Source organism: Culex quinquefasciatus, chromosome 1, assembly GCF_015732765.1.
Source record: "Culex quinquefasciatus strain JHB chromosome 1, VPISU_Cqui_1.0_pri_paternal, whole genome shotgun sequence".
Classification (NCBI taxonomy): domain Eukaryota; kingdom Metazoa; phylum Arthropoda; class Insecta; order Diptera; family Culicidae; genus Culex; species Culex quinquefasciatus.
Genome location: NC_051861.1, coordinates 99406459 through 99431431, shown reverse-complemented (window position 1 = coordinate 99431431; position 24973 = coordinate 99406459). Strand labels below are relative to the sequence as shown.

At 49.5% G+C, this 24973-nt stretch overlaps 8 protein-coding genes across 8 annotated transcripts; 4 read left to right on the top strand and 4 right to left on the bottom strand.

The window, feature by feature from the left end:
• Positions 1-3335: 3335 nt before the first annotated feature.
• Positions 3336-7041, bottom strand: LOC6045221 (DNA polymerase subunit gamma-1, mitochondrial). Its single transcript, XM_001862579.2, is given in 5 exon segments — positions 3336-3495; positions 3497-3572; positions 3575-3639; positions 3696-5278; positions 5335-7041. Coding segments are annotated over 5 exon segments (3414 nt in total). The 5' UTR covers positions 6913-7041; the 3' UTR covers positions 3336-3383.
• Positions 7042-13663: 6622 nt separating this feature from the next.
• LOC6045219 (NKAP family protein CG6066) lies at positions 13664-15218 on the top strand. Its single transcript, XM_038261336.1, is given in 3 exon segments — positions 13664-14763; positions 14765-14947; positions 14949-15218. Coding segments are annotated over 3 exon segments (1395 nt in total). The 5' UTR covers positions 13664-13792; the 3' UTR covers positions 15190-15218.
• LOC119765018 (oocyte zinc finger protein XlCOF19-like) lies at positions 15150-16670 on the bottom strand. The gene is made up of 3 exons (XM_038266268.1): positions 16280-16670; positions 15392-16227; positions 15150-15334 (listed from the first exon to the last, which is right to left on the bottom strand). The coding sequence occupies exons 1-2, from the start codon at positions 16668-16670 to the stop codon at positions 15680-15682; spliced, it is 939 nt and encodes a 312-aa protein (XP_038122196.1). The 3' UTR covers positions 15150-15334; positions 15392-15679.
• LOC6045218 (zinc finger protein) lies at positions 15255-15560 on the bottom strand (the record flags this gene model as incomplete). Its single annotated transcript, XM_001862576.2, has 2 exons — positions 15255-15334; positions 15392-15560. Coding segments are annotated over 2 exons (249 nt in total), but the record flags the coding sequence as incomplete, so codon positions are not given.
• Positions 16671-17327: 657 nt separating the features above from the next.
• On the top strand, positions 17328-19351 carry LOC6045217 (zinc finger protein 354B). The gene is made up of 4 exons (XM_038261347.1): positions 17328-17583; positions 18001-18891; positions 18950-19116; positions 19177-19351. The coding sequence occupies exons 1-3, from the start codon at positions 17455-17457 to the stop codon at positions 19073-19075; spliced, it is 1146 nt and encodes a 381-aa protein (XP_038117275.1). The 5' UTR covers positions 17328-17454; the 3' UTR covers positions 19076-19116; positions 19177-19351.
• Positions 19352-19631: 280 nt separating this feature from the next.
• On the bottom strand, positions 19632-21853 carry LOC6045213 (zinc finger protein 184). The gene is made up of 2 exons (XM_038266982.1): positions 21552-21853; positions 19632-21492 (listed from the first exon to the last, which is right to left on the bottom strand). Exon 2 carries the CDS (start codon positions 21465-21467, stop codon positions 19647-19649), a length of 1821 nt encoding a protein of 606 aa, XP_038122910.1. The 5' UTR covers positions 21468-21492; positions 21552-21853; the 3' UTR covers positions 19632-19646.
• A 376-nt stretch (positions 21854-22229) lies between these two features.
• On the top strand, positions 22230-22984 carry LOC6045212. Its single transcript, XM_001862573.2, has 2 exons — positions 22230-22788; positions 22845-22984. Exons 1-2 carry the CDS (start codon positions 22363-22365, stop codon positions 22869-22871), a joined length of 453 nt encoding a protein of 150 aa, XP_001862608.2. The 5' UTR covers positions 22230-22362; the 3' UTR covers positions 22872-22984.
• On the top strand, positions 22851-24271 carry LOC119771224 (gastrula zinc finger protein XlCGF7.1-like). Its single transcript, XM_038266983.1, has one exon. The coding sequence runs from the start codon at positions 23254-23256 to the stop codon at positions 24190-24192; it is 939 nt and encodes a 312-aa protein (XP_038122911.1). The 5' UTR covers positions 22851-23253; the 3' UTR covers positions 24193-24271.
• The last annotated feature ends 702 nt before the right edge of the window (positions 24272-24973 follow it).

Sequence of the window (24973 nt, the reverse complement as noted above, 5' to 3'; positions counted from 1 at the left end):
CATTCGGTGCTGCTCGAGCGAATCAACGGCGTGCTGCTGCGGATGCTCAACGGTGGACTCATCAACCATTGGGTTGCCGAGATGAACTACAACGTTACACTGCGGAACTGGGAGCAGGTCCGGAGGGTGCACAACGCAAACTACAAAGTGCTGACCGTTGTGGATATGGAGTTTTCGCTGTATCTGCTGGCGATTGGACTCGCGGTTAGTTGGGGGGTGTTTTTGGCTGAACACGTGCATTACTGGCTTCTTAGTCTTAGGGTTATTCGAGTTCTGCCGAAATTTTAAACTCTGTTTTTAATTAAAAACAATTTTAAAACATGATAACGGGGCTTGACCAATCTTATGCACAAGGTTCCCGACGAACACGCACTGCCCTTACACCTACATCTCACCCTTGCTCTGAGTCAGTACGAGCGACACGCTGGAACACGCTTTGAGTATTCGTACCGGGCATTCTGATCTAATCTAATCGAACACAAGCGCAGCCAGTCCGAAGAAAGCATCCTGGAAGAACTTGTGGTAAGATTACGCCTCAAGTCCTTTCTTGTCAATATTAATGATTACAGTACATCCGAGTTACCCCGAAAATGTATAGCAAAATTAAAGCGGCAGGCCTACTGCGTTGCATTGCAGAGACAGATTCTGTGAACGGATCACATTTCACAGAATCATCAGGAGGAAGGATGCGTGGACATACCGTACCAAACGCTCCGAATCAGTTGTGGTGTGGTGTGTAAGTGTAAATTTGGCAGATAATAATATTTAAGGGTGGGGGGAGGGGGAGGAAATGAGGATAGGAGAAAGGAAAGGTGGGAAAGGGATAATATCAGGGTGACCACTCAAATTCCATTTTCAAATTCCCGACTTTTTCCCTGACTTTTTTCCAGACTTTTCCAGAATGCTCAAATAATAGGCATTTCTTATCTGCCCACCATTGAAAAAACGGCTAATATCCACTTTTGGCAAAAACGAGATATCAGCACCAGGCGGTAGAGAATGTTCCAACACATCTCCTGGTGAGTTCAGTCTTAGGTGAGTTTTCAAAAAGCCGTAAGAGCCACCGTGACCTCTGACACTAATTTAAGTTTTTGTCGAAAATGAGACAACATTTCAATTTTTTTAAGTTTGGGACATGAAGGACGTGGTAGATGAACAATCTCGAGCATTTATTGGTTTTTCGTAAGTAGGTCGAATGACGGTGCAAAAGGACTTTGTTTACCATTTTTTTCAATGAAAATTCAGTTTGATATGATTTTATGGTTTCACTTAAATCATCAAAAATATAAAAATTTAAATAACAAGCCATAGTCTTCACATTTAAATGAAAAAAGTGTTTTAAAAGGCATTTTACACTAGTTCAGTTGTTTTGCAATCATTAGTTTTCAAAAAATCTAAGATCTCACAAAAACAAAAATTGTATCGAAAAAAGATTTTGCATCGAAAATTTTCAAAAATCTTAAGATTTTTAATAAACCCAAACATGCTAAAAATGATTTTAAACGCAGAAGAATGTATTTTAATTTGATTTCAGCTGGTTGCACTTGAATTTTCATTAAAATTTTGAAGTTTATTGCAAAATATTTTTTTGCCCCTGATTTTCGGGCCATTTTTTAGGGGGAGGGGGTGGGTGACAAAAACTTTTAAAAATATTTGTACCAGCCTTACCTTAAAAAAACTATTGCCAAACTCAAGTTCGAATCCTGTTTTAAATATTCAATTTTGTGACAAAATGGAATAGAATCATAATTCTAAGCTGGCCATTACGCTCTATTTTTATATTAGTTTTTCATCAACTTTACCTCTTGTTTTGTGAACAAAATTTAAAAGCGATCATTTGATTCATAAAAAAATATTTAGAAAATCTGTGTGAAAGACTCCAATATTCATAAAGATTTTAAAAGTCTTAAACAGCTTTTCCATACTCAATATATTGAAATAGTGAAAATAACCTTAAATTTAAAGTAAGTTTCTAAAGCAGAAATGAGTGAATTCAATTGGAAAATTGTACAAAATATTACAAAATTTATTCAAGACCTAAAAAGCTCAGAATTCCCGACTTTTCCCGACTTTTTGACATAAAATCATAAATTCCCGACCTAGTTCCCGACCTTTTCCCGATTTTTGGCGGATTTTGACGAATTCCCGACTTTTTCCTGACTTTCCCGATTTCCCGACTTGAGTGGCCACCCTGGATAATATGGATATATCATTTGATCAATAGAATATTTTTATAAAATAAGGGAATAAAATCGTCTATCAAATAATGATAGATAAAATGGATAGATCTCACCAAATCAAGATTCAACACTTCCAGCAGGGTTTGAACTTATCATCAAATGCCACTTGAATTGTAATTCTTCTCAGACTTCTAGACTTGATCAGGACCACAGTAAAGTAGCGGGCAGCAACCATCAAGGTTTCGGTTATTCCAGCAGCGATCCGTGCAGCAAAGGCATACGACGCCGGAAGTTGGTACTCCTCGGTTATTTTAGTTTGTTTTGGTTATTTGACGTTTGTCTGCTTGTTAACTGAGCTACGGCCCAGTTATCGAGCGCCCAGTTAAAAAAGTAGCCCAGTTAAACAACGCCCAGTTACCGAACAACTACTGTACTTTCCTTTCCCACATTGGCGTCCCCTTTTAGCCGTATCGAGTGTTTTAGAACAAAATTACGTGTGATTCTGGGGACATTCTAAATCATGCTGCCTCAAGAATTGTAAATCTCCAAGAAAAACAGCGAAAATATGTTTTAAACGAAACCTCCTGGAAAGTGAGGCAAACACGTGCAAATTTTCCCACCAGAACCAAACAGCCAAAATTAGCAACTCACTGCATCTAATGACACCCTCAAGCCCAGCACCCATCAAAGCAAGCCAGGAAAAAAATGTCATTCACTGGCTAACATGTGGCCCCCCAGAAGGTTCCGTCCGGTGCCGTCCCCTCCGGTGGTAGTCGACACGGAAACGCTAACCCCTTCGCCACACAAAATTCGCTTCAATTTGTTCCACCGCGCAAAAAAGGACCTTGTCGGCGCCAAGAAGCCCGCCTCTGGAGGGGAATCGAGCTGCGTCCGCCCAAAGGTGAACCTGTTTCCGCAAATCTCGCTGAACGACGTGCGTGGCAAGGAGCTGGACAACGTGCTGGATTTTACGTACGGGTCGGACTGGAAGGAAGCCGCTGGCTTTACGGCCTCGGTTAGCTGGATGAACTTGGGGAAGGTGCCGGGGAGGTGCGGGACGACGCTACGAAGCAGTACACGGAACGGTACAGACGGCAAACGGGGAAGGTTGAGTCGTTTGAGCTGCCGCGGTCGGAGGTGAATCTTGCGAGGTGGTACAGGAAATGAAATAAACGTGTCGATTGCTTTATTTGGCACTTTTGATTAGTTTGAGGTGTTTCTTTGGTCGCTTGGCTGGTTGGGTTGCGGGTTGATGCCCTCCCAGGTTTGCATGTCGGACTCGGGGCCGAGCTCGAGCAGTTGCGCGATGTCCAGACTCGCCGTTGGGGATGCCGTAGCCGATGGCTAGGCCGTGCGGATTGGAGGGTGTGCGGCAGTCCAGGTGGCTCTCCGTAGAACGCTGTCCACCTCGACGGTTGAGAAGAAGGCCACCGATTGGGGGAGGTCGGTGAGGCCGATTCTAAAATTGGGGAAGGGATTGATTAATGTTCTTGATTAATGGAGATTTCTACCAACCTTGAGACGCAGAACGCCCTCGTGAGTAGGTTCGTCACGTGCATGGCAAGTGCCGCGCGGTACGCGTACTGGTCCTCAACCAGGTAGCGCACCTCGTCGTGGAAACTGAGGCAGAACCGAACCCGGTCGCCCATCAGCCATCGCATCGCGACCAGCATCAGATGCAGGAAGTCAACGGCGCCACTCTGGACGACCCAGTTGATCCGCGTCGGCAGGAAGCGGTCCTCCGTGCCTTCCTGAGGTTCCAACGCTCGGCTGAGGCGTCCGCCGAGGAAGGGAGTTACGGGTGTCGGGGAGTCGGCGATTTCCTCCAACCGGTTGAACATGGCACTTTCGGTTCCGCCTTCCCAGCGGGCACGTTCGAAGATTTCGGTTACGGGTTTGTTGCAAATTTTAGCCGTTTTCAGCGCTTCGTACGCCGAGTACGGCTTTTCCGGGAGTTCGTCCCGGAATTCTTCTTTGAGGTAGTAGAACTTCTTTCCCTTTGTCAGCGCGAACATTTTGATGGCTTTGGAGCGAGCTTCCGCGTCCGAAAACGTCGGATTGAACTGCTTCAGCAGTCTTTCTGCGAAGTTCTGTCCGGCGCCGTAGATCCTCGCGTAGTTGATGACCTTGGCGTGATCCCGAGATGCCTACGCTTGCGCCGTCACGCTGTGCATGTCCGTTTTGGCCGCTTTCGTCCCGCTCAGGGTCATCCAACCGAGCGGGGTGGCGCCGTGAATCGCCGCCGCGTGGCCATCCCCAAGAACTGAAGCGATCCACAGCTCTTGACTGTCAACGTCTGCGCCGACCAGTTTGAACCCGCGTGGTGCCTGCACCATCGCTCTCAACTCCGAACCGATTCGCTCCCGTTGCGCGTTACTGGCCGTCATCCAGGTCGGTTCCATCGCGCGCCTGGTCAACGTCCCGCAGACCACAACCTGTGGAATGATCGCACCAAACTCCATCTCCTCGTCACGCAACTCCCGGGGTAAGCTCTCCTTCCCCAACCACCCCACCAGCTGACCGGTTATCCGATCTCGGTTGTTCCGCCAGTACGACAACATTCGCGCAATCTCCACGACCCGTTCCGCCGTCTTACCATCCCCGGCCAACACGTTCTCGGAAAACTTGTTCAAAAAATCCTTCGACAACGGGTTCCCAACCCGGTGCGACGGCCCGTCCTTGTGGGGCAACTTCAAAAAGTAGCAACACTCCTCCAGGTCCAGATTGCACCAAATCCCCGTCCCCTTGTAAACGTTCTTGTTCCCATCCTGCTTCAGCTTCCGGTAGTAATCCTTCCGACTGATGGTAGCCTCCACGTCGCGCCACAACCCTTCCAGCGCTTGGAACTCGTCCGCGGAGGCGGCCGGATTAATCTCCAACACCGGACAGGCGGCCACCAGCTGTTCCAGCGGGATCTGTCCCCCGTCTTCGTCTTCTTCGTCCCGGCGGTACTTGTGCGGCACCAGGAAGCCCCAGCCCTGGCCACGGATGTAGTGCAACGGGTAGCCCTCCCAGCACAGCCGCAGCAGCTTCGGGGCGATCTGCATACCGGTGCCGATCTCCGTCGGACCAGGCGACCAGTCCTCGGTGGTGGGTTTCTGAAAACATAGACTCGTTAGAATCGGAACAACACACTTCAACCGCAAGGTCTTACCGAGCAAAGATTTCTGTACCACGCCGGATATCCCGGCAGCAGCGGCCTCCTCACCGGAAGCAGCGCCTTCGTTTCGTACAAATACTGGAACTTGGCCGCCAACGCATCCTCTTCGTCCACCTGCTCATCTACGCTACCACCAGCCTCCTCAGAAATCTCACCAACCTCTCCCTTCTTCTTCTTCCGCCCCACCTTCTTGGCCACCTTCAGCTTCAGCTCCTGCACGCTCCAATCCTGGTCCCACAGCCACAGATCCTTGCAGAACTCGGCGTCGTGCAGCAGCCGACATGCGGCGTCCGCACGCTGCGCCAGCAGGTGCTTCGCCTCAATATCCAGATCTTCGTACGCAAGGTCCGACTCCTGGATGTAGCGCGGCCAGTTGCTGTTCACCGGCAGGTACGCATTTCCCACCTCAAGCATTCCGGCCAGAGTGGCCGGGTGCGGGAATCGTTGCAAAAACAGGGGAAACAGCTTGGTGAGGACGTTCTTCGTGGCCGCCACGTCCCCGGCGCAGTAGCTCATGAGGGACTGGAATTCGGCGCGAATTTCCGGCAGGGTTCCCTCGACGAACAGGTTGCGCTTTTCTTTGTCCAGTTTGGCGCCGTCGCAGTACAGGGAGTACACGTCGGCCAGATTATTGAGCGAGCTTTGGCTGCTCCAGGACAGATCTTCCAGCGGGAGTTCTTTGCTGGATTTGAGCATGGCCCGCTGGTAGCTGGTGACTCCGCTGACGCACACGTGCAGCGACATCGTGTCCACGAAGCGAAGTCCGGTGCTTTTGAGCCAGTACTGCTCGCGGATTCGCGCCCTATCGTAAGAAACGTTGTGCCCCACGACAACCCTCGGAGTGGAAAACTTCCCATCCGATTGCTTATCCTTCGGCGTAGATTCCAGCGGAATAAACTCGTCCAACTGGTAGCGATGATTCTCACCCGAGGGCAACTCACCAATCAACCGCGGACTCGTCCATGAATACCACCGAGTAGGACTAAGAGCCGTGGCCATCACCGGCGCGGCTCCAGCCGGAACACAAACCTCCACGTCAAACACTAGCGCGGTGTCCTCCGGATATGGCACCGCTACCGCCCCCCGCAGGGGGTCGTAGCACGTCCACCCAGGCTCCTCCGACCATTTCTTCGGAATCGAAGGAACTTCCCCCTGCACCAGCGTCTCCAACAAGTCCCGATACGGCTTACTTTGCTCGCGAGCAATGTTGAAAAAGTGCTCCTCTATGCCAACCCCCCTAAGCCGTGGCAACCGAAAGTCTACGTCGGGACGAATGTCCGGATTGTCCAACGGAATGCCGTGGCGTGTGAGCTCCTTGCGGAGCGATTCCAGCTTAGAAGTGTCAACTTTCTGCTGCTTTGCAGCATCGCCAAAGACTTGCCTGTGCAATCCCTGCGACAGCAGCTGGATGTTCATCTCGTTCAGTCGAACTCCCGGCGGTTGCGCCGGGGACGGTTCCTCACACTTTGAATCGGGCAAGTTTAGCCGGCGAACCGTGCTGCGGGGAAAGATTTCGGCCACCGCTCTGAATTTGGTGCCGCAGTACCGGCGAATGTACGCGATTCGTTGCATTTTGCCGGAAGTTGGTTGGACTCACATTTCGTGAAGCTGATTTCAAAAAGGGAACGGTTTTCGCACGAAAAAATCACACGCGAGGTGGTGAGCCGGCGCGCGCCCTCGCGTTTGTTTGTAAACATGTTTTGAAAGTTTGCCGCGGTGACCGCGTGGACTATGGGATTGGATTTTGTTAAAACTTGGTCAAAAAAGTTTAATTTGTGAAAAAAAAACTCTGGGGATCTTGATTTCTAGAGTGTTTTTTTAAAATAGGTCATATCTGGAGTTTTTTTTTTGAAAAGGTCCAATAAACCAAATTTCCAGTTTTTGCTTTTTGGGTGTTTTTAGAACTGCCTTGAGTCAGGGGTATTGAAAAACACCCAAAAAGCAAAAACTGAACATTTGGTTTATTGGTCCTTTTCAAAAAAAAACTCCAGATATAAGCTATTGTGTTTCACGTGTTTATAAGGCTTTCTAGGCCCAGTGAAAAAAATATAATTTAACTCAAAAATGACGAACTCCTCGTCACAGTGTCCTGATGCAAACAATAGAGATCTCCACGGTTTCTCTCACGCACACCATCGTCCTGTGTTAGTATTTGTATTTGAAGTATTGTTTTGGTTTTGAACGGTTGTGATTGGCTGAATTCCAAGCAGCTGATATTGTTTACACTTTTTTTACGCAGACATAGGCAAATCGAGTAGATCAATCGTCTGTAAAAACCAGCTGTTTACCACGTGCTCGTGGTAGAACAAAGGAAACAGCTGATTTTGACAGACGAATCATTCTACTCGATTTGCCTATGTCTGCGTGTAAATTTTGTTACAAACTAACACACTCTCGCGCGTGGATATCTCTATGATCGAGCTGTAGCTGTCACAGCCCTGCGAAGTATGTTGGCTGACATATCGGGCAGTCAGTCAAATAAACCAAGAACCTCAAGTCAATCAATCTGAAACGAAACGGTTAGAATCGTATATTCCGTTTCAAACGCAACAACCGGTTCGAACACGGAACCGGTTGTTGCGTTTGAAACGGAATTTGTATACGATTCTATTTAGATTCCGTTTCAGAATTCGTATTGATTTGACTGGGAAGTCGCTTGACAAAAAAATTTTGCTAGAAAGAGATAGGAAACCTGATGCAAACAAACGTCCAGCTGTCATGTAAACATACTTTAAATGTGTTGGTAAATTTCTGACTAGAAAGCCTTATATCTAGGAACTATTAAAAAAAAACTTTGGATTTAGTTAACAAAAAATCGGAATTTTTAACCCTCATGTCAAAAATTTAAAAAAATCATATTGCATACATACCATACCAATCAGCTTAGAACACCATACGCGGTGCCCGTGCTGTATCAAGAAGGTTGTTCCATGTTGCTCGGTTCTGGGCTGCAGCTCGCCAGTCTCCTAGGTTGCAGATCTTTCTTAGGTCCGCCTCGATCTGATTTCCCCATCGTGCACGCTGTGCTCCTGCTCTTCGGCCTGTGCCGCCATCGGGTCGCGCGCGGTCAAAGAGCATCCTGACAGGATGGTCTTCGTCCATCCTCGCGACATGGCCGGCCCACCTGAGCCTCCCGATTCTCGCCAGGGTAACGATTGTCGGTTCTCCCAGCAGCGCGTGCAGTTCGTGGTTCATGCGCCTTCGCCACTCGTTCTGAGCTGTACGTACTCCACCGTAGATCGTTCGCAGCACCTTCCGTTCGAAAACTCCAAGGGCTCGTTCGTCCTCTTGCCGCAGCGTCCAGGTCTCATGGCCAGAGGGCAACCGGTCTAATCAGTGTCTTGTACAGGGTCAGCTTCGTGGCGCGTTGCACTCGATCAGATGTCAAGGTTTTCCGTAATCCAAAGTAGGCGCGATTCGCGGAGTGGATACGAGTCCGGATCTCTAAGCTGGTGTCGTTGTCGGCCGTTACCAGCGATCCCAAGTACACGAATTCGCTCACCTCCAGCACATCGCCATCCACCAGCTAAAGGGGTGAGTCTTGGGGGTCAACGTCCTTGAGCCCCACCTTTCATGTACTTTGTTTTCGTCGTATTCATGGCCAATCCAATCCGTCTTGCTTGCGTCTTTAAGGCGGTGTAAACCCTTTCACCGTCTTTAGGTCTCTTGCTATAATGTCAATGTCGTCCGCATAAGCAAGAAGTTGGACTGTCCTGTTGCAAATCGTGCCTCTCGTGTCTATACCCGCTCTTCGCACAACTCCTCAAGTCCGATGTTAAACAGCGCATTGGATAAGCCGTCACCTTGTCGTAACCCTTGGTGCGATTGGAAGGGGTCCGCTAGCTCCCCTGCCACTCGCAAGTGACACATCACACGATCCAAGGTAGCCTTGATCAGCCGAGTCAGTTTGTCCGGAAATCCGTTCTCGTGCATGATCTGCCATAGCTGTTCGCGGTCGACTGTATCGTACGCTGCCTTGAAATCGATGAAGATGTGATGTGTGGGCACGTTGTACTCACGACATTTCTCGAGGATCTGCCGGAGCGAGAAAATTTGGTCCGTGGCCCGAGCGCCAGTAAACCCCGCTTGATAGGGGCCCACGAACCTCCGTGCGTACGGTGTCAGCAGACGGCAGAGGATCTGGGAGAGGATTTTATAGGCCACGTTGATAAGCGTGATGGCGCGGTAGTTGCCGTAGTCCAGCTTATCGCCCTTTTTGTAGATGGGACACACGACACCATCCATCCATTCTTCTGGTAGTTTCTCCTCCCTCCAGATCTTAGAAATCACCAAGTGGATCGCCCTCGCCAACTGCTCTCGTCCATATTTGAAGAGCTCACCGGGTAACCGATCTTTACCGGCGGCCCTGTTGTTCTTCAGCTGCCTGATCTTCTTCACCGTCTCCAGATCAGGTGCCGGGAACTGTTGGTCAGCAGCGCGCGTCCAAGTTGGGTTTCAAAGCCGTCTCCATGCGCTACATCGCCGTTGAGGTGCTCGTTGAAGAACTGCTGCCACCTGTTCAACACCTCGCCTTTGTCCATAAGAAGGTTTCCCTCGGCGTCCCGACAAGTGGCTTGCGGCGCATAGCCTTTGCGGGACCGGTTAACCTTCTCGTAGAACTTTCGCGTCTCGTTCTGCCGGAACAGCTGCTCCATTTCGGCGCGATCGCGATCTTCCAGCTGGCGCTTCTTGAGCTTGAAGACCGTTCTCTGCTGTTTCAGCGCTTGTTTGTATCTGGCCACGTTCTCATCAGTTGCGGCTCTCAGCTTCACCGCGTAAGCTGCTTTCTTCTCGTCAAGTAGCCGCTGGCACTCCTCGTCGAACCAGCGCTGCTTTCCAACTCGGACCGTACTACCTAGCGCGGCTTCAGCGGCACTGCCGATGGCCGAGCAAATTCTGCTCCATCCATCGTTGAGCGAGGCAGCGCCGAGTTCCTCCTCCGTTGGCAGGCTCGCTTCCAGCTGCTGCACGTAGTGCTGAGCCGCATCGAAACGTAGCGATCTGCAGTTCCATGTTCCGAGTTTCCAATCGGTGTCCTTTTCGTGCCTAGGTCTATGCCGTTTGTTCCGGATCCTTATTCCTTCTTGATTGTTCGTAATGATTTTGGTTTCGGTATGCAGCCGGATTGGGGCTGCGATACCTAGTCTCGGGGTGGGGCTGCCACCTTGAAGCTACCGAGACCCAGCTCCGGTTTTCTCTCGACACCGTAACGGGGCCTTTCTCACGAGGCCTAACGGCATAGCTACACCCTCCGAAGAGGATGGAGCCCCCCTTCCCTGTCAGCATACTACCAGAGTTCCCACCGGGGTTGGTTACCCGATCTCTCCAATGGTTACTAGTATCCCGGCTAGCGCCGCCGGGAGGCCAGGGTATCGGAGTTACTGGACAAGAGGCTAAAGGACCGCTTGGTGGGTCTATTTTATTCCTGCGGTACTCGAAGTACCTATGGTACGCCATGTCCAGTCGTTCGCTAACCTAAAAAAAAATCAAAATCAATCATATTGCATATTAGGTTTTACGTCGACTTGGTTTTGAGGTTAGAAATTTGACAGCTGGCTGCACTGTTTACATTTTTTGCACGTGTGTCTCAGTAAAAATGTGTGTGCGTGTGCGCTCGTGACGTCACGCTGTAAAACCTAATAGAGATATCCACGCGCGAGAGTGTGTTAGTGTTTAACAAAATTACACACAGACATAGGCAAATCGAGTAGAATAATTCGTCTGTCAAAATCAGCTGTGTCCTTTGTTATACCACGAGCACGTGGTAAACAGCTGGTTTTACAGACGATTGGTCTACTCGATTTGCCTATGTCTGCGTAAAAATAGTGTAAACAAAATCAGCTGCTTGGAATTCAGCCAATCACAATCGATCAAAACCAAAACAATACTTTGAATACCAATACTAACACAGAATCGTGGTGTGCGTGAGAGAAACCGTGGAGATCTCTATAGAGATATCCACGCGCGAGAGTGTGTTAGTTTGGAGTTTAGTTACACACAGACATAGGCAAATCGAGTAGAATGATTCGTCTGTCAAAATCAGCTGTGTCCTTTGTTATACCACGAGCACGTGGAAAACAGCTGGTTTTTACAGGCGGGTTGTCTACTCGATTTGCCTATGTCTGCGTGAAAATAGTGTAAACAAAATCAGCTGCTTGGAATTCAGCCAATCACAATCAATCAAAACCAAAACAATACTTTAAATACAAATACTAACACAGAAACATGGTGTGCGTGAGAGAATCCGTGGAGATCTCTATAGAGATATCCACGGTTTCTGACACGCACACCATCATTCTGTGTTAGTATTTGTATTTGAAGTAATGTTTTGGTTTTGAACGATTGTGATTGGCTGAATTCCAAGCTTTTTTTTCGATAGGTCAACTATGGTCTAGACTACACTCAAAGTAAAAAGTATCCTTTTTTCAAGTTCACCAGTCGTCACCCATTAAAAGGGTATCGAAAATGTACTGAATTTGACATACCCTCGTCTGTGTCATTCTCGAAGTAGGATTACGTGCTCAAAATCAAACTCCGTTCCGAGGGCCTCATCAACTCCATGATCCGGATGCGCTTCCAGGATCGTGAACTCCCCAAATCAATGGCCAACTCTTCCAAGACTGTCCTGATTGAGGCCGGAAACGTGACCATCGTGTTACACTGCCGTCGCGCGTCGAAGCCTCCATCCGGAACTGTCCAGCCTGTGGTATTCGGAAGTGGCGTACAGCCGTCCCCTAACATGACAGTTTTCGTGAGTTGCGCATATCCACCGACAGATGGCAAGTGGACCTCGTCGGAGTCCGCCCATTCAAAACGCAACTCAAAATTTGCATGGGAAACTTTTTTTTCGTGACGGCTTTCGCGGCACGCTCCCTCCAACTGTTCGAGACTAATATGTTAACGTGGCGTATCTTAAAACAAGTTTTTCAAGAAAATGATTCCAGAATGCTTATTTTGTCGTTTTAAACCGAAACAAGACAAAAACTATATTAATTTGAACTATTTGCCATTTTCAAATGTTTGGCTAGATGATAGCAAAGATAAATGTGAAAAACCAAGCACATTTTTTTGAAATTATTTCTGTATTGCTAAATGTTGTGTATTCTTGCCATAAAATGTTTCTTTTCCAATTAAAGCGGTATACGCACTTCGGAAGGAATCGGTGAAGAAAAATTTCAAATGGGCAACAGCGGCAGAGTAAGCAAGCCAGAGAGGGTGAAGAAAAGCCCCAAGAAACGTTCCCTCTTCTTTGTTCTGCTGTTCGTAAAGCTGTCCCCTTTCCTTCCGATCAGCGTACTAGCCTTAAAAGTAAAATACTTTCACCAATACAACGATTTTGTTCCAAAAATACATGGTAGTATCAAAAACTTTCCAACTTTTAAATTGAAAAGTTTGAACTTTCTACGAATATTCACCAACGCGAACTTTTAATCCAACGAACGATCTTTTTAAATTTAGAGTAATTTTTCTTTGTGTGATGCAAATTTTGAGTTGCGTATTTGATGGGTGGACTCCGACGAGGCCCACTTGCCATCTGTCGGTGAATACGCGCAACTCACGAAAACTGTCATCTTAGGGTCCGGTTGGGAACAGCAGAGACCCCCCCCCCTGCAGAGGGTGTCTCGTGTCTGTTTGGGTACGTCAAATTCACTTCGACCAGTCTCCCTATTTACACTGTAACTGAAAATCGCACTTTGCTTAGTTCGTTTTCGCACTTTTTCATACGATTTTTTCAGTTCGACTGCGATTACACAAAAAATGTGTAATCGTTGTTGAACTGAAAAAATCGTATGAAAAAGTGCGAAAACGAACTCATCAGCAAAGTGCGAATTTCAGTTACAGCGTAGGATCTCTACACTCAAAGTAAGAAGTATCCCTCAAAACGGTACTTTCAATCCTCAAAAAGGATACTTTCTATTCTTTTTTCAAGTTCACCCGGCGTCACCCTTTTAAAAGGGTATGTCAAGTTCAGTACATTTTCGATTCCCTTTTAAAGGGTGACGACGGGTGAACTAGAGACCCTAAATAGGGAGACTGGTCTAAGCTGGCTAAATCGATCTGGCAACGTATGTTTTGAGCTTGGCAACGCTGATAAGTTTTGCTGAGCGTAAAGGCAAATGCTCGTTTGGATACATCAAACTCGTGTCTGTTTGGGTACGTCAAATTCACTTCGACCAGTCTCCCTATTAAGGATCTCTAGGGTGAACTTGAAAAAAGGATACTTTTTACTTTGAGTGTAGTGTAGAGTGAAATCGCCCTAAGCGAATTTCTGCGAAAGAGCATTCGACGAAAACGACCAACACTCACTTTTTGACAGCAAAGGGTAAACAAAAAGCAACTCCTGCAAAAGTGACAGCGCTGCCGTTGTTTGCGATAAAATTTTGTTTAAAATAGTGCAAAAACGATTAAAAAAACTTTCAATAAACTAAAGAAACCAGCGAAACGCTTCACCATGCCCAGTCGGAGCCGCTCGCGGGAGCGCCACCGTAGCCGTAAGCACAAGAGTGACCGCGACAGCCGGAAAAAACGCCACAGCTCGACCAGTTCCGACAGCGACAGCAGCAGCAGCAGTGGAAGTTCCAGCAGTGACCGCGGCCGGTCGTCCAAGCGACGAAACGACAAGGGCAAATCCCGCCACGAGTCTCGTTCGCCGGTCAAGCGGCAACGTCGTCGCTCCGATTCCCGGGAGAGGAAGCGGCGGTCCAGGTCGCGGGATCGGGGAGGTCGATCCCGAAGGTCCAGGACACCGGAGAAGCGACGCAAGTCACGGTCCAGGAGTCGGGAGCAGCAGCAACATCAGCAGTTTAATGGTAATCGGGGGCGGGCTGGGTTGGGGTTTGAACAGCCGGGTCGGAACCGGTGGGAGCATGACATGTACCAGGAGAAGCAGTCCCGGAGGGACGCGGACCGGAGTTATCGGCCGGGGGGACGATCGGGCAACGACGCCATGAACGAGGAGTTTATGCAGTCGAGACGGCTTCAGAGGGAGGTGATTGGCGAGGAGGGTGTGGCGTCGGCTTGGGCGGATTCGCCGTCGCCACGGGAGTCTTCCGATGATGAGAAGGACAAGGCTGCGGAGAAGGCCAAGAAGGCGTCGAAGAAGAAGAAAAAGAAGGGAAGCGATCGGAAGGATAAGAAGAAAAAGAAGTCTTCCAAGAAGCACCGGAAGAAGGACAAGCACTCGAAGAAGAAGAAAAAGAAGAAGGGTTCGTCCTCGGAATCGTCGAGTTCGTCGTCGTCGGACGGGGAAGCGGAGGAGGAGTGGGTCGAGAAGGACAAATCCGGTGGGCTGGCCAGGGCGGGAAGTTCCAAGGGCGCAACGGCGGTGGGTGAGGATGATGGGACAGAAATTGTGGGGCCGGTCAAGAACAGCGGCAACCTTAACCTGAAGGACCTTGGCCGGGCGCTGCTGCCCGGTGAAGGTGGCCATGGCCGCGTACGTTACCGAGGGCAAGCGCATTCCGCGGCGTGGTGAGATCGGGCTGACGTCGGACGAGATCGCCAACTTTGAGGACGTCGGGTACGTGATGAGCGGAAGCAGACATCGCCGCATGGAGGCGGTTCGTATCCGGAAGGAAAACCAGATCTACTCGGCGGACGAGAAGCGCGCTGGCCATGTTCAGCAAGGAGGAACGCCAGAAGCGCGAGAACAAGATCCTGTCGCAGTTTAAGGAGATGATCAGTTGCTGGCCAGCGACAAGCGCTGAGACAATTGTGTTAGTACTAATCCATACAAATAAACTTATTTCACGATTCCAAGCTGGAACGAAGTCGGGACTTTTTTCGAAGGACTTGAAAAGAACACGGCATTGTTTTCGCGCTCAAACTTTTATTCGTAACTCTACGTAGCTGGGCTGGCTTCCTCTGGCCCGGCCCCATCCGGCTTCCTTCCCTGATGCACCTTCATGTGCAGGTTAAGATTGAAGCGCCACCGGAAGTCCTTGTTGCAAATAACGCACGTGCGGCCGCAACCCGGTGTGAAGAAATTTGTGGTCTGAAATTGAAAGGTTCGCGTTAGTTGGATTTCTGGAATAATTTAGTCTCCTCTTACTTCTCAGCAGCGTTTTCGTACGGAACCACTTCTCGCAAATGTCACACTGGAACGGCTTCTCCTTGGTGTGAATCAGCTTGTGCTCCTGCAGGGTCTTTCCCACTTGAACTTGCCGGGACAGACGTCGCAGCGAACGGGCGCTCGTCGGAGTGACTTCGCATGTGCAGCTTCAACAAGTTCTTCGTCGTGCACCGTTTCCCGCACGCGCTGCACATAAAGACCGGTTCCGAGTGGCGCAGCATGTGCGTACGAAGCGCCGCGTAGCTCGACAGCTCCTGGTGGCAGATTTCACTCCCTCGTGTCCGTAACCCGCGACTGCGGCAGATTCTTCGCTCCCTTTTCATCGGGGTCGGCGGCGGCGGCCGTGCCACTCTGCTCTTCCGGAAAGTGCTGGACAATCCGGTGGCGCTTCAGCAGGGCCTCGGTTTTGAACGCCCGCGGGCACTGCTCGCACGCAAAGTTCTTCACCGTGATGTGGGTCAGCTCGTGCACCTCGAGGTTGTTCTTGGAGGCAAACTGCTTGGCGCAGTAGCTGCACGGGAAGCCCTTCTCGTTGAGGTGGATATTCTTCACGTGCCGGATCAAATTTGCGCGCTGCGTGAACGTCTTGCCGCACTTGTCGCAGTTGTACTTCCTAACGCCCTCGTGCTTGTTCATGTGGTCCTGCAGGGTGGCCTTCCGAACGAAGATACGATCGCACAGCTTGCACGGGAACCGCCGTTTGCCGTGAGTTTTGATGTGCTGGTGCAGGTCCTTCCTCACATCGAACGTGGCGTCGCACGTTTCGCACTGAAACGTTTTGGCCTTCGGTTCGCTTTTCCTCGATCCCCTTCTTTAGGCTGCTCCTCCTCGACTTCAAAATCGGAATCCTCCCCTCGTCGCTGAAGCCCTCCGATTGCGCGCTCTCATCTTCCTGCTCGCCATCTAGCTTCGCTTCCAGCGGTTCCTCCTCTTCTTCCGGTTTGATTTCCACCATACACTCCACAAAGTGATCCTCCTCCTGTTCAACCTTCACCTCCGGATCGCCACCAAGTCGTTGCTCAGCTTCAACGCACCGCTGTACAAACCGGTACGCGTCGTTCAGTTTCACGGTGCAATCACCGCATAGACTTCGTCGATGCTCCCGGTTGAGATCTCCCCTGGTCAACGACGCCAGCTTTTTGGCCAGATGGGCATTTCGGTCGGCGGTTAGGTCGTGCACGGGCGCCGGCAGCTCGCAGATCCAGCACGCTTCCGGCTGGGATGAAGCGGGCGTTTCGAGCTTTACCGAGGTTTCCATACTGAAGGATTGAGCTCAATTGGTTAAGGTTTAGTGGGTCCAGATCATCAAATCACACTTTGTAGTTGTGGTTTAATTGGGTGTTTTAGCAGAATGCATTACTGTGAATACAAAGAGGCGAGTTGTTCCTTTTAATTCCGCGAAGCGATACGAATCTGTCCCGTAAACGTATGAACTTATTGAGTTGTCCTTTGATTCATTCTTCTTATTCTTTACATCTGTTTGGCAGGTTAACAATTCGATCCTATTTTCATCTCATTTGCCGTTTTCACTGTAAAATGTTTTTGCAAACGTTTTGATGGAAACTTGTTTGCTCATATCCTACGGAGTTGTTCATTACTTGATTTCAGTTGAAAACGCATCTTAGAAGCTGTAATTCTAGCTGTAATTGAATGTCAAAGTGCTGATGTGACAACATTAGATGCTCGATGAAATTATGTGCGATTTAGTTGATATTTAACTTCAAAATGTTCAAATTAAGATGAAGTTTTAGGAAAATGTCAAACTGCAATGTTTACAAACAAACTTTTGAATGTCAAACACACATGCACTGAAAAATTAAAGCACGAAGTTCGAAAACGAAATCTTTTGTTTGACCCGTTTAATGACAGACACAAACGATAAAAAGTGTCTTACTTTTTCAGTGTACATCAAAACGTCAGACGGCTCCACACTGTATACAAACAGTACACCGAACTTTAGCTGAAGATTTAACACACAAATTTCTGCTGAAAATAGTAAATTAATTTGTAATCCTCTAAAATTTACATTTGCTGACACAAAAATGGACCCCATTGCGGTAAAGTTCCAGCACTCACAGGAGGTTTGCTGGATTTGCGAGAGGCCGGACCGAGATTTGTTCGATCTTACCGCTGAACAGAGTGAAAAGTTGATGCAGCTGAGCCAGCTGCAGGTAAGGGCACCGGCTGCATTTTTCAGGGATTGTGATTCAATTTCGAGGTAGATGATTTGGAGTGCCCGGACATGAAACAGCTGTATCAATCCAACGAAACGCGTAAATTCTGCAAGAAACTTAGTCAATCCCGGAATGGCTTCATGCCGCGAGTCGAAATGTGTCGGGATAAAGAAGGGGGAATCTTGACGGACGAGCGCGAGGTGATTGAAGGGTGGAAACAGTACTTCGACGAGCACTTCTAGATCATGTTAACAGCACTTTGCAAATTCTTAGGCAAAAGGGTCACTATTTAGCAGAACTCGATGTGATAAATTGTAGCTAGGAAGCCAGCTACAATTTAACACTTGACATTTTGTGAAAAAGTTTCCTTAAGCCTGAGAATTCGCAAACCTACAACTCTAAATCCTCTCCCAGCCTAACCACGACAAGCCGGTAGTGACCCGAAGCCTCTGCGAGGACTGCATCAAGCGCCTGGACGAAGCGTACCGGTTCGTTAGGCAGTGCGTCGAAGCCGAGAACCGACTGCAAATTTCCATCGCCCAGCAGGAGCAGCAGCAGGTAAAGATTGAGCCGGAAGATGCGGAGGAGATTGAGCCCACTGTCGAGTGTTTGCTGCTGGAGTTCAAACCAGATCAGGAGGAACTACAAGAAGACATGCCGCCGGTTGACGAGCAGGAGAAGGATACGAATGAGATTGTTCCAGTGAAGAGTCGGGAGAAGCCGAAGTACATACGGCCGAAGAAGGACTATCGCTGTACAGTGTGCGATAAAGTATTCGGCAGGATGGATTCATTCAAGCTGCACCAGGATATGCATCAAGGGATCAAGAGGTATTCCTGCGAAAGCTGTGGCATGAAATTCGTCCAGAAAGGAGGCTTGAAGCGTCACGAGGAGAACATTCACCATAACATTAAGCGTTTTGTGTGCAACGTGTGCGGCCACGCTTTCAACGAAAAGCATCAACTCAAGGTTCACGAATTTAAGCACATGGAGAAGAACATTGCCTGCGAGCAGTGCCCGATGCGGTTCAAATCCGCCGAAAGTCTGTCTCGTCACATGGTCCAGCACAATCCGGAAGCGAAAAAGGAGAAACGGATGCGGTTCAAATCCACCGAAAGTATGTCTCGTCACATGGTCCAGCACGATCCGGAAGCGAAAAGCGAGAAGCGGCAATTTGAATGTGACATTTGCCACAAGACGTTGTGCAGCTCTTCTGTCCTGCAGAATCACAAAAAAATCCACGCGGAGCCCGGCTTCATTTGCAGCGTTTGTGGCAAGCGGTTCACTACGAACAATTTGCTGAAAGTAAGTCAAAATGATAGTAAAATCCAAATTTCACAAGCTTGGTCTTTCCGGCTTTCAGCTCCACATGCGCAGTCACTCGGACGAGCGCCCGTTCGCTTGCGACATCTGCCCCGGGAAGTTCGTGGGAAAAGACCCTGCAGGACCACAAGCTGATTCACACCAAGGAGAAGCCGTACCAGTGTGACTTGTGCGAGCGGCGTTTCCGGACGAGATCACAGTTCAGAAGTGAGTTGATCTATTTTAACAAATAATGTTCTTTAAAATTTAAAATCTCACTCTTGGCAGATCACCGATTTCTGCACACCGGGCTGAGACCGCACGTGTGTCCTATCTGCAGCAAGGACTTTAACCGACCCTGGAACCTGCGGTTGCACATGAAGACCCACGCGGGACGCGTCCCGGATGACGGCGTGGAGGCGGACGCTGACAATATGGCATAAAGTTTGGTTGTTAAGAAAAACTCTGACTTGCTTTACATTGTAATTTGAAGAACATCCCTTTGAAAATCTATTTATTTTTACCGTCGACATGCCTGCCAAGCTGCGATGCTCAGGACTGTTTTCTACCCACGTAGGTGTAGATTATGATCCGCTTCGCATCGCGAGGAGACGGTGAATTAAGCGGATTGAAGACTGGATTTCGTCATGTTGAGTGATAGTTGTCTAAGCCAAAATTGGCCATGACCGATAGACGAAGAGGTGTTTCGGAATGTGATATCTTACAAAGTCAACCCAACTCAATCACCGTCCACCACTTTATTTCTCTTCAGTACTTGGCTCTACCGCCGGTACTGCTAGCACCGGAGCCGTGCTCGTCCAGCGATTCCCTCCGGACAGCTCGATCGCCGGCACCGGATTGGCGGCCAGTTCCGCCGCGTGCACATTCTCCATGTGCTTCTTGCGGTAGTCCTTCCGCGGGTACCGGTTCGGACAGAAGAAGCACGGAAACGGGCGCTCCTTGTTGTGGAAATAGTTGAGATGCCGGTTACGGTCCGAGCTGCACGGGAACCGCTTATCACACTGCGGACAGGGAAAGTCTTTCTTGCCGGTGTGCGTCCGCACGTGGCTGATCCGACAGGCTTCGCGAGCGAATCGGGCCGGACAGTAGGGACACTTGAGCGGCCGTTCGCCGGTATGGGCCAGCCCGTGCTCGTACAGACTTTGCTTCGTTTTGAACGTTCGATCGCAGACCTCACAGCGGTAGCGATCTCGCGGTTGCGCGTGGCGGTAGATGTGCTTCCGGTAGGCGTCCTTGTTGGTGTACGTTTTGGGGCAGTCCGTACACTGGAAAACCTTTTCGCCGGTGTGGGAGATTTCGTGATCACGCAGGACTCCCGCACTGATGAAGGTCTTCCCGCAGTGTACGCACTGGTGCTTCTTCTCGTTTCTTCCCTTGATGAGCCGGATCTGGTGGGCGTACAGTCGCAGCTCGGTCGGGAAGTTGTGGTAGCAAATCTCACAAACGAAAGGTCGCTTCTCGTCCGGTGGCAGCTTCTTCGGGAGATGCGCCTCGTCGGAATGTTTCTTCAGGTCTTCCAGCGTATCGAACTTTTGGGCACATCCGCAACAAATCCGGACCGAACCCGTTACCACCGGATGTGGTCCGTGAATGCGCTCGTGGTGAGTGCAGACACGCTTCCGACTGGGGAAAACGTCTCCGCAAGTTTTGCAGCGATAGTTGACCTTCCCGATTTGCTTGTGCAGTTCGTACGCGTACGAATCGCGTAGATTTTTGTAACAGATTTCACACTGCTTGCGGCCCTTCAGCTTCGAAGCCGGTAGCTTGTTGACCGCGTGAACCGCCTGACTGTGCGTTTGCAGATCTTCCTGTGTTGGGAAACGATTCCGGCAGCCGCAGCATATGAACGATACGGCTGGTATTTCTTCAAATACGTCTGGGAATTCCGTCTTGGTGGGCTTCTTAACGATCGCAGTCTTTTTCTTTCTCCTTGGTGGTTCCGAATCTTCATCCTCTTCGTCCAGGTCGTTGCGATCGTCTTCATTGCGCTCCGAGTCCGAACCTTCTTCAGACGAAGACGGCTCATCTTCCTTTGCACCGGGTGAATCTTCAATCTCAACTTTAGTTTGCACTGGATCCGTTGAAGCCTTTTCACCAGCACCGTCACCTCCCCCCTCCAACTCCGCTCCCTCAACCGCGAAAACGTCCGCCTTGCACGTGATGTACTCAACGCCCATTGGGTCAACCGAAACCTGCACCGCACACTCCTCCGCTTCCACCTTAATCTCAACTTTGTCCTCACGCTCGGCAAACAGCTCCCGCAGCTTGCGGTCCGAGTCTTGACACAGCAGCCGCAACCTATACGCGGATTCCACCTCCCGGTGACATCGATGGCAGCACAGGTTCGGAATCTGGTCTTGCTCGTAAATCTCCACGGCACCGACCTGGGACAGTACGAAGGCCAAGCTTTCACCCAGTACGAACTCGTCGAAAAGTCCGATAAGCTGCGCTTCCGGTTTGCTTCGTGCACAGACGCGACACATCAGCGTGGAGGGACTTTCGGCGGGCCGCTGGTGGCCAGCGGCTAGACGGGCCAGTTTCCGGGTTCGCGATGTCATGATGTGGTTGTTGTTAATGGTTCAACTGCAACATAAATCATAAATGATGATTTGTTCATGTCAATTCAAGCGGTTACCTCACACTCATGATTAAATTTGTTTTATAGAAATTGTTTGTTTTGAACTAATTTCACGAATCTTTTCACAGAATGTTTTCTCTTTTCGACAACACATAAATGCTATGCTGGAATTATGCTTTTGACAACAAGGAAAGCATAACGCATCCCTTGTTCGTTAGGGTTGTCACTCTTCTTTATCACTCTGATTGCTGCTTTCTTTTCATTGATTTGGGAAATTGAGATCATTTGCTATCAAACACACACAAATATGAGCACATAGGGATAAACCGAACCAAGGATACGCGTTCTTTTTGATGAAATTTACGATTCGTCCTGAAAAGCAGGGCTGAGCTGTAGGTTAGTCGAATAACAAGTTCTTTAACAAAAATATCGCCCTCCTTAAACAGCGTCCTTAGAAGGGCCCAAGAGAAACTTTGCATTTTGCAAATTTGCCAAGTTGCCGATTTTTGCTGTGCCTTCATGAAAAAGATGTAGCGCCCTCAGGAGGCCCCAAGGCGCACAGAGTGCCATTTTTTCAAACTTTAAAAAAATCCTAAGGGAGGAAAAGAGAGAAAAAAATCCATTTCATAGAAATAACACTCAAAATATTTAAGACCTACCTCACCAGTACTCGATTCACACGTCTGTGTTTGGGAACTTCTGGTTTTGCAACTCAAAGGAGCGTAACTCATGACATCTACATTTTCGTAACGTTACTCGATCAAAACAAAACAAACCGCAGTGAAACAACTTTGTTTGGATGAGTTTAATGAACTTGAACCAAACCAAAGGATTCTGTTGTTTACTTTGAAAATCAAGTGAAGTTCGGAGTCGCAATGTCGACAACGCGGCGATCCGGCCGCGGTCGTAAAAGGCCTGAGGAACCACCCGAACCGACCGTACCGTGCCGGGTTTGTATGGTAGGCAAACCGCCAGACCAGCTGGTTCAGCTCTTTGACCGCAAAGTGCAGGACGGCGAAACGCTAGCGCACGTCCTGTCCCTGGTGGGCGCGGTAGCGGAACCGCAGGAAGCGGACAAGATCTCGAAGCTGTGCTGCCGGCGGTGCGTTCGCGAGCTGGAGACAGCGTACCAGCTGCGAGCGCTTTGCCAGGAGTCGGACCGGAAGCTACGCGAGCTGTACGCTGGTGAAGACGAGCTTGTGATCAAGGTGGAACTCGACGGTGAAGCGGTGTATCCGGTCGATGTGGCCTGTAAAACCGAGGTGTTTACACTGGATGGTCCAGCTCATGGAGAATTCCGAGTAAGTGTCTTTGAAAGGTTGTTGAGTTTGTATTGTTATGCTATTATACCTTCTAGATTGGATCTGGCATATCCAGAAATTGAACTAACAATAGAGGAACCGTCTCAATCCACGGTTGATCCGACACCTGAGACAAAAGCACCTGACTCGGAGACCGACGATAGCAACCTCGATGACGACGACAGCGATTCTGACTACCAGGAAGAAGTTCCAAATGCTCCACTGGATGAGAAGGAAGACTCGAGCGACACTAAAGACAGTGCTTCGTCAGCTAAGAAAGCAAAACCAGAATTCCCCGACGTTTTTGACGAGGTGCCGGCCATCTCGTTCATCTGCTGTGGGTGCAGAAAGCGGTTCCCGACGCAAGAGGAACTTCAAGTACACAGTCAAGCAGAACACGCCTCGAACAAACTATCCGCGAGCAAGCTGAAAAGCCGGAAGCAATGCGAAATTTGCTACAAGATAATGCGTGACTTGCACGCGTACGAGCTGCACAGACAAATCGGGAAGCTCAACTACCGGTGCAAAACGTGCGGAGAAGTGTTCATCAGTCGGACACGGGTCTGCACGCATTCCCGGAAGTTCCACGGACCCAATCCTGTGGTATCCGGATCGATTCAAGCCTGCTGTGGATGCGGACAAAGCTTCGACAGTCCGGAAACCCTGATGAACCACTCAGCAACGGTTCATCAGCCCAGCAAACCCAATCCGGACGAGAAACGGCCGTTTGTGTGTGAGATTTGCTTCCACAACTTCCCGTCAAAGCTACGGTTGTACGCCCACCAAATTCGCTTTCTCAAGGGCAAATCCAAAGCCCACCAATGCGTTCACTGTGGCAAAACCTTCGCCAGTCCTGGAGTCCTGCGAGATCACGAAACGTCCCACACCGGGCTCAAGATGTTCCAATGCACGGAATGTCCCCGCACGTACACCAACAAAGACGCCTTCCGGAAGCACAAATATCAACACCTACAACCGGAAGATCGATACAAGTGCAGCATTTGCAACAAGTGCTTCAAACGGAAACCCACTCTCAACGAGCACATGCTCGTTCACAGCGGTGAACGTCCGTTCGGCTGCCCGTACTGTCCGGCCAAGTTTGCCCGGCGGGGCTGCCGCTTGAGCCACATTCGTACGCACACCGGCAAGAAAGACTTCCCCTGTCCCCAGTGTGATAAACGATTCCCGTGTACGACGGACCGCAATCGACATCTGAACTATTTTCACAACAAGGCGCGGCCTTTCCCGTGCTTTTTCTGTCCAAACCGGTACCCGAGGAAGGACTATCGGCGCAAACACATGGAGAGTGCGCACGCGGCGGAGATGCTCGCCAATCCGGTGCCGGCGATCGAGCTGTCCGGTGGGAATCGGTGGACGAATGAGGCTGCTGCGGAGCGTGGGTGAATTCGGAATGGTTTTAAAAGCGTTTGATTTAAATTATTTGTAGCTCGTGCTTACATGAATAAATTTACAGTAAGGCTTCCTTTTTGATTTTTATTGTCAAGTTCGCGCATGAACTAGCGCTTTGAGAGCGTTTGGTCCATCCACAACATCTTTGAATATCTTCTCTCCGGGTAATACGATGCTTGGCTTGCCTTAAAGGTGCGCCAGCTCGTGGTGCATTCTTCTCCGCCATACATTGTTCTCACGTACGCCGTCAAAGATCGTCCTAAGCACTCGCCGTTCGAAAACTTCAAGCGCTTGCAGGTCCTCCTTGAGCATCGTCTTTGAGGATCTCGGTTCCCCCTGCCAGCAGCTACATCGTCTTCGCAACATTCACCTTCAATCGATCCTTTTCCGCTTCCCGCTTCAATTCGGTGTACTTTCTAGCCACCTCCTCGAACGTTCTGCCAACAATTACCATGTCGTCGATATAGCAGATAAACTGGCTGGACCGGTCGATAATCGTGCCCCGCATATTGAAGCCCGCCCGCCTCATAACACCTTTGAGCTCAATGTTGAAACTTGCGCGATTCGATCGGGTCGGACATCGCACCCGAAATCTTCACGCTGCACCGTACCACATCCATACCCTTTGCGATCGACTGAGTCGTACGCTGCTTTGAAATCGATGACAGGTAGTGCGTCGGAATCTGATACTCGCGACATTTATGGAGGATTAAGGCGTAGAAAAAAGATTTGGTCCGTCGAGGGTTTCCCCTAAAAGAAACCGGCTTGGTACGTA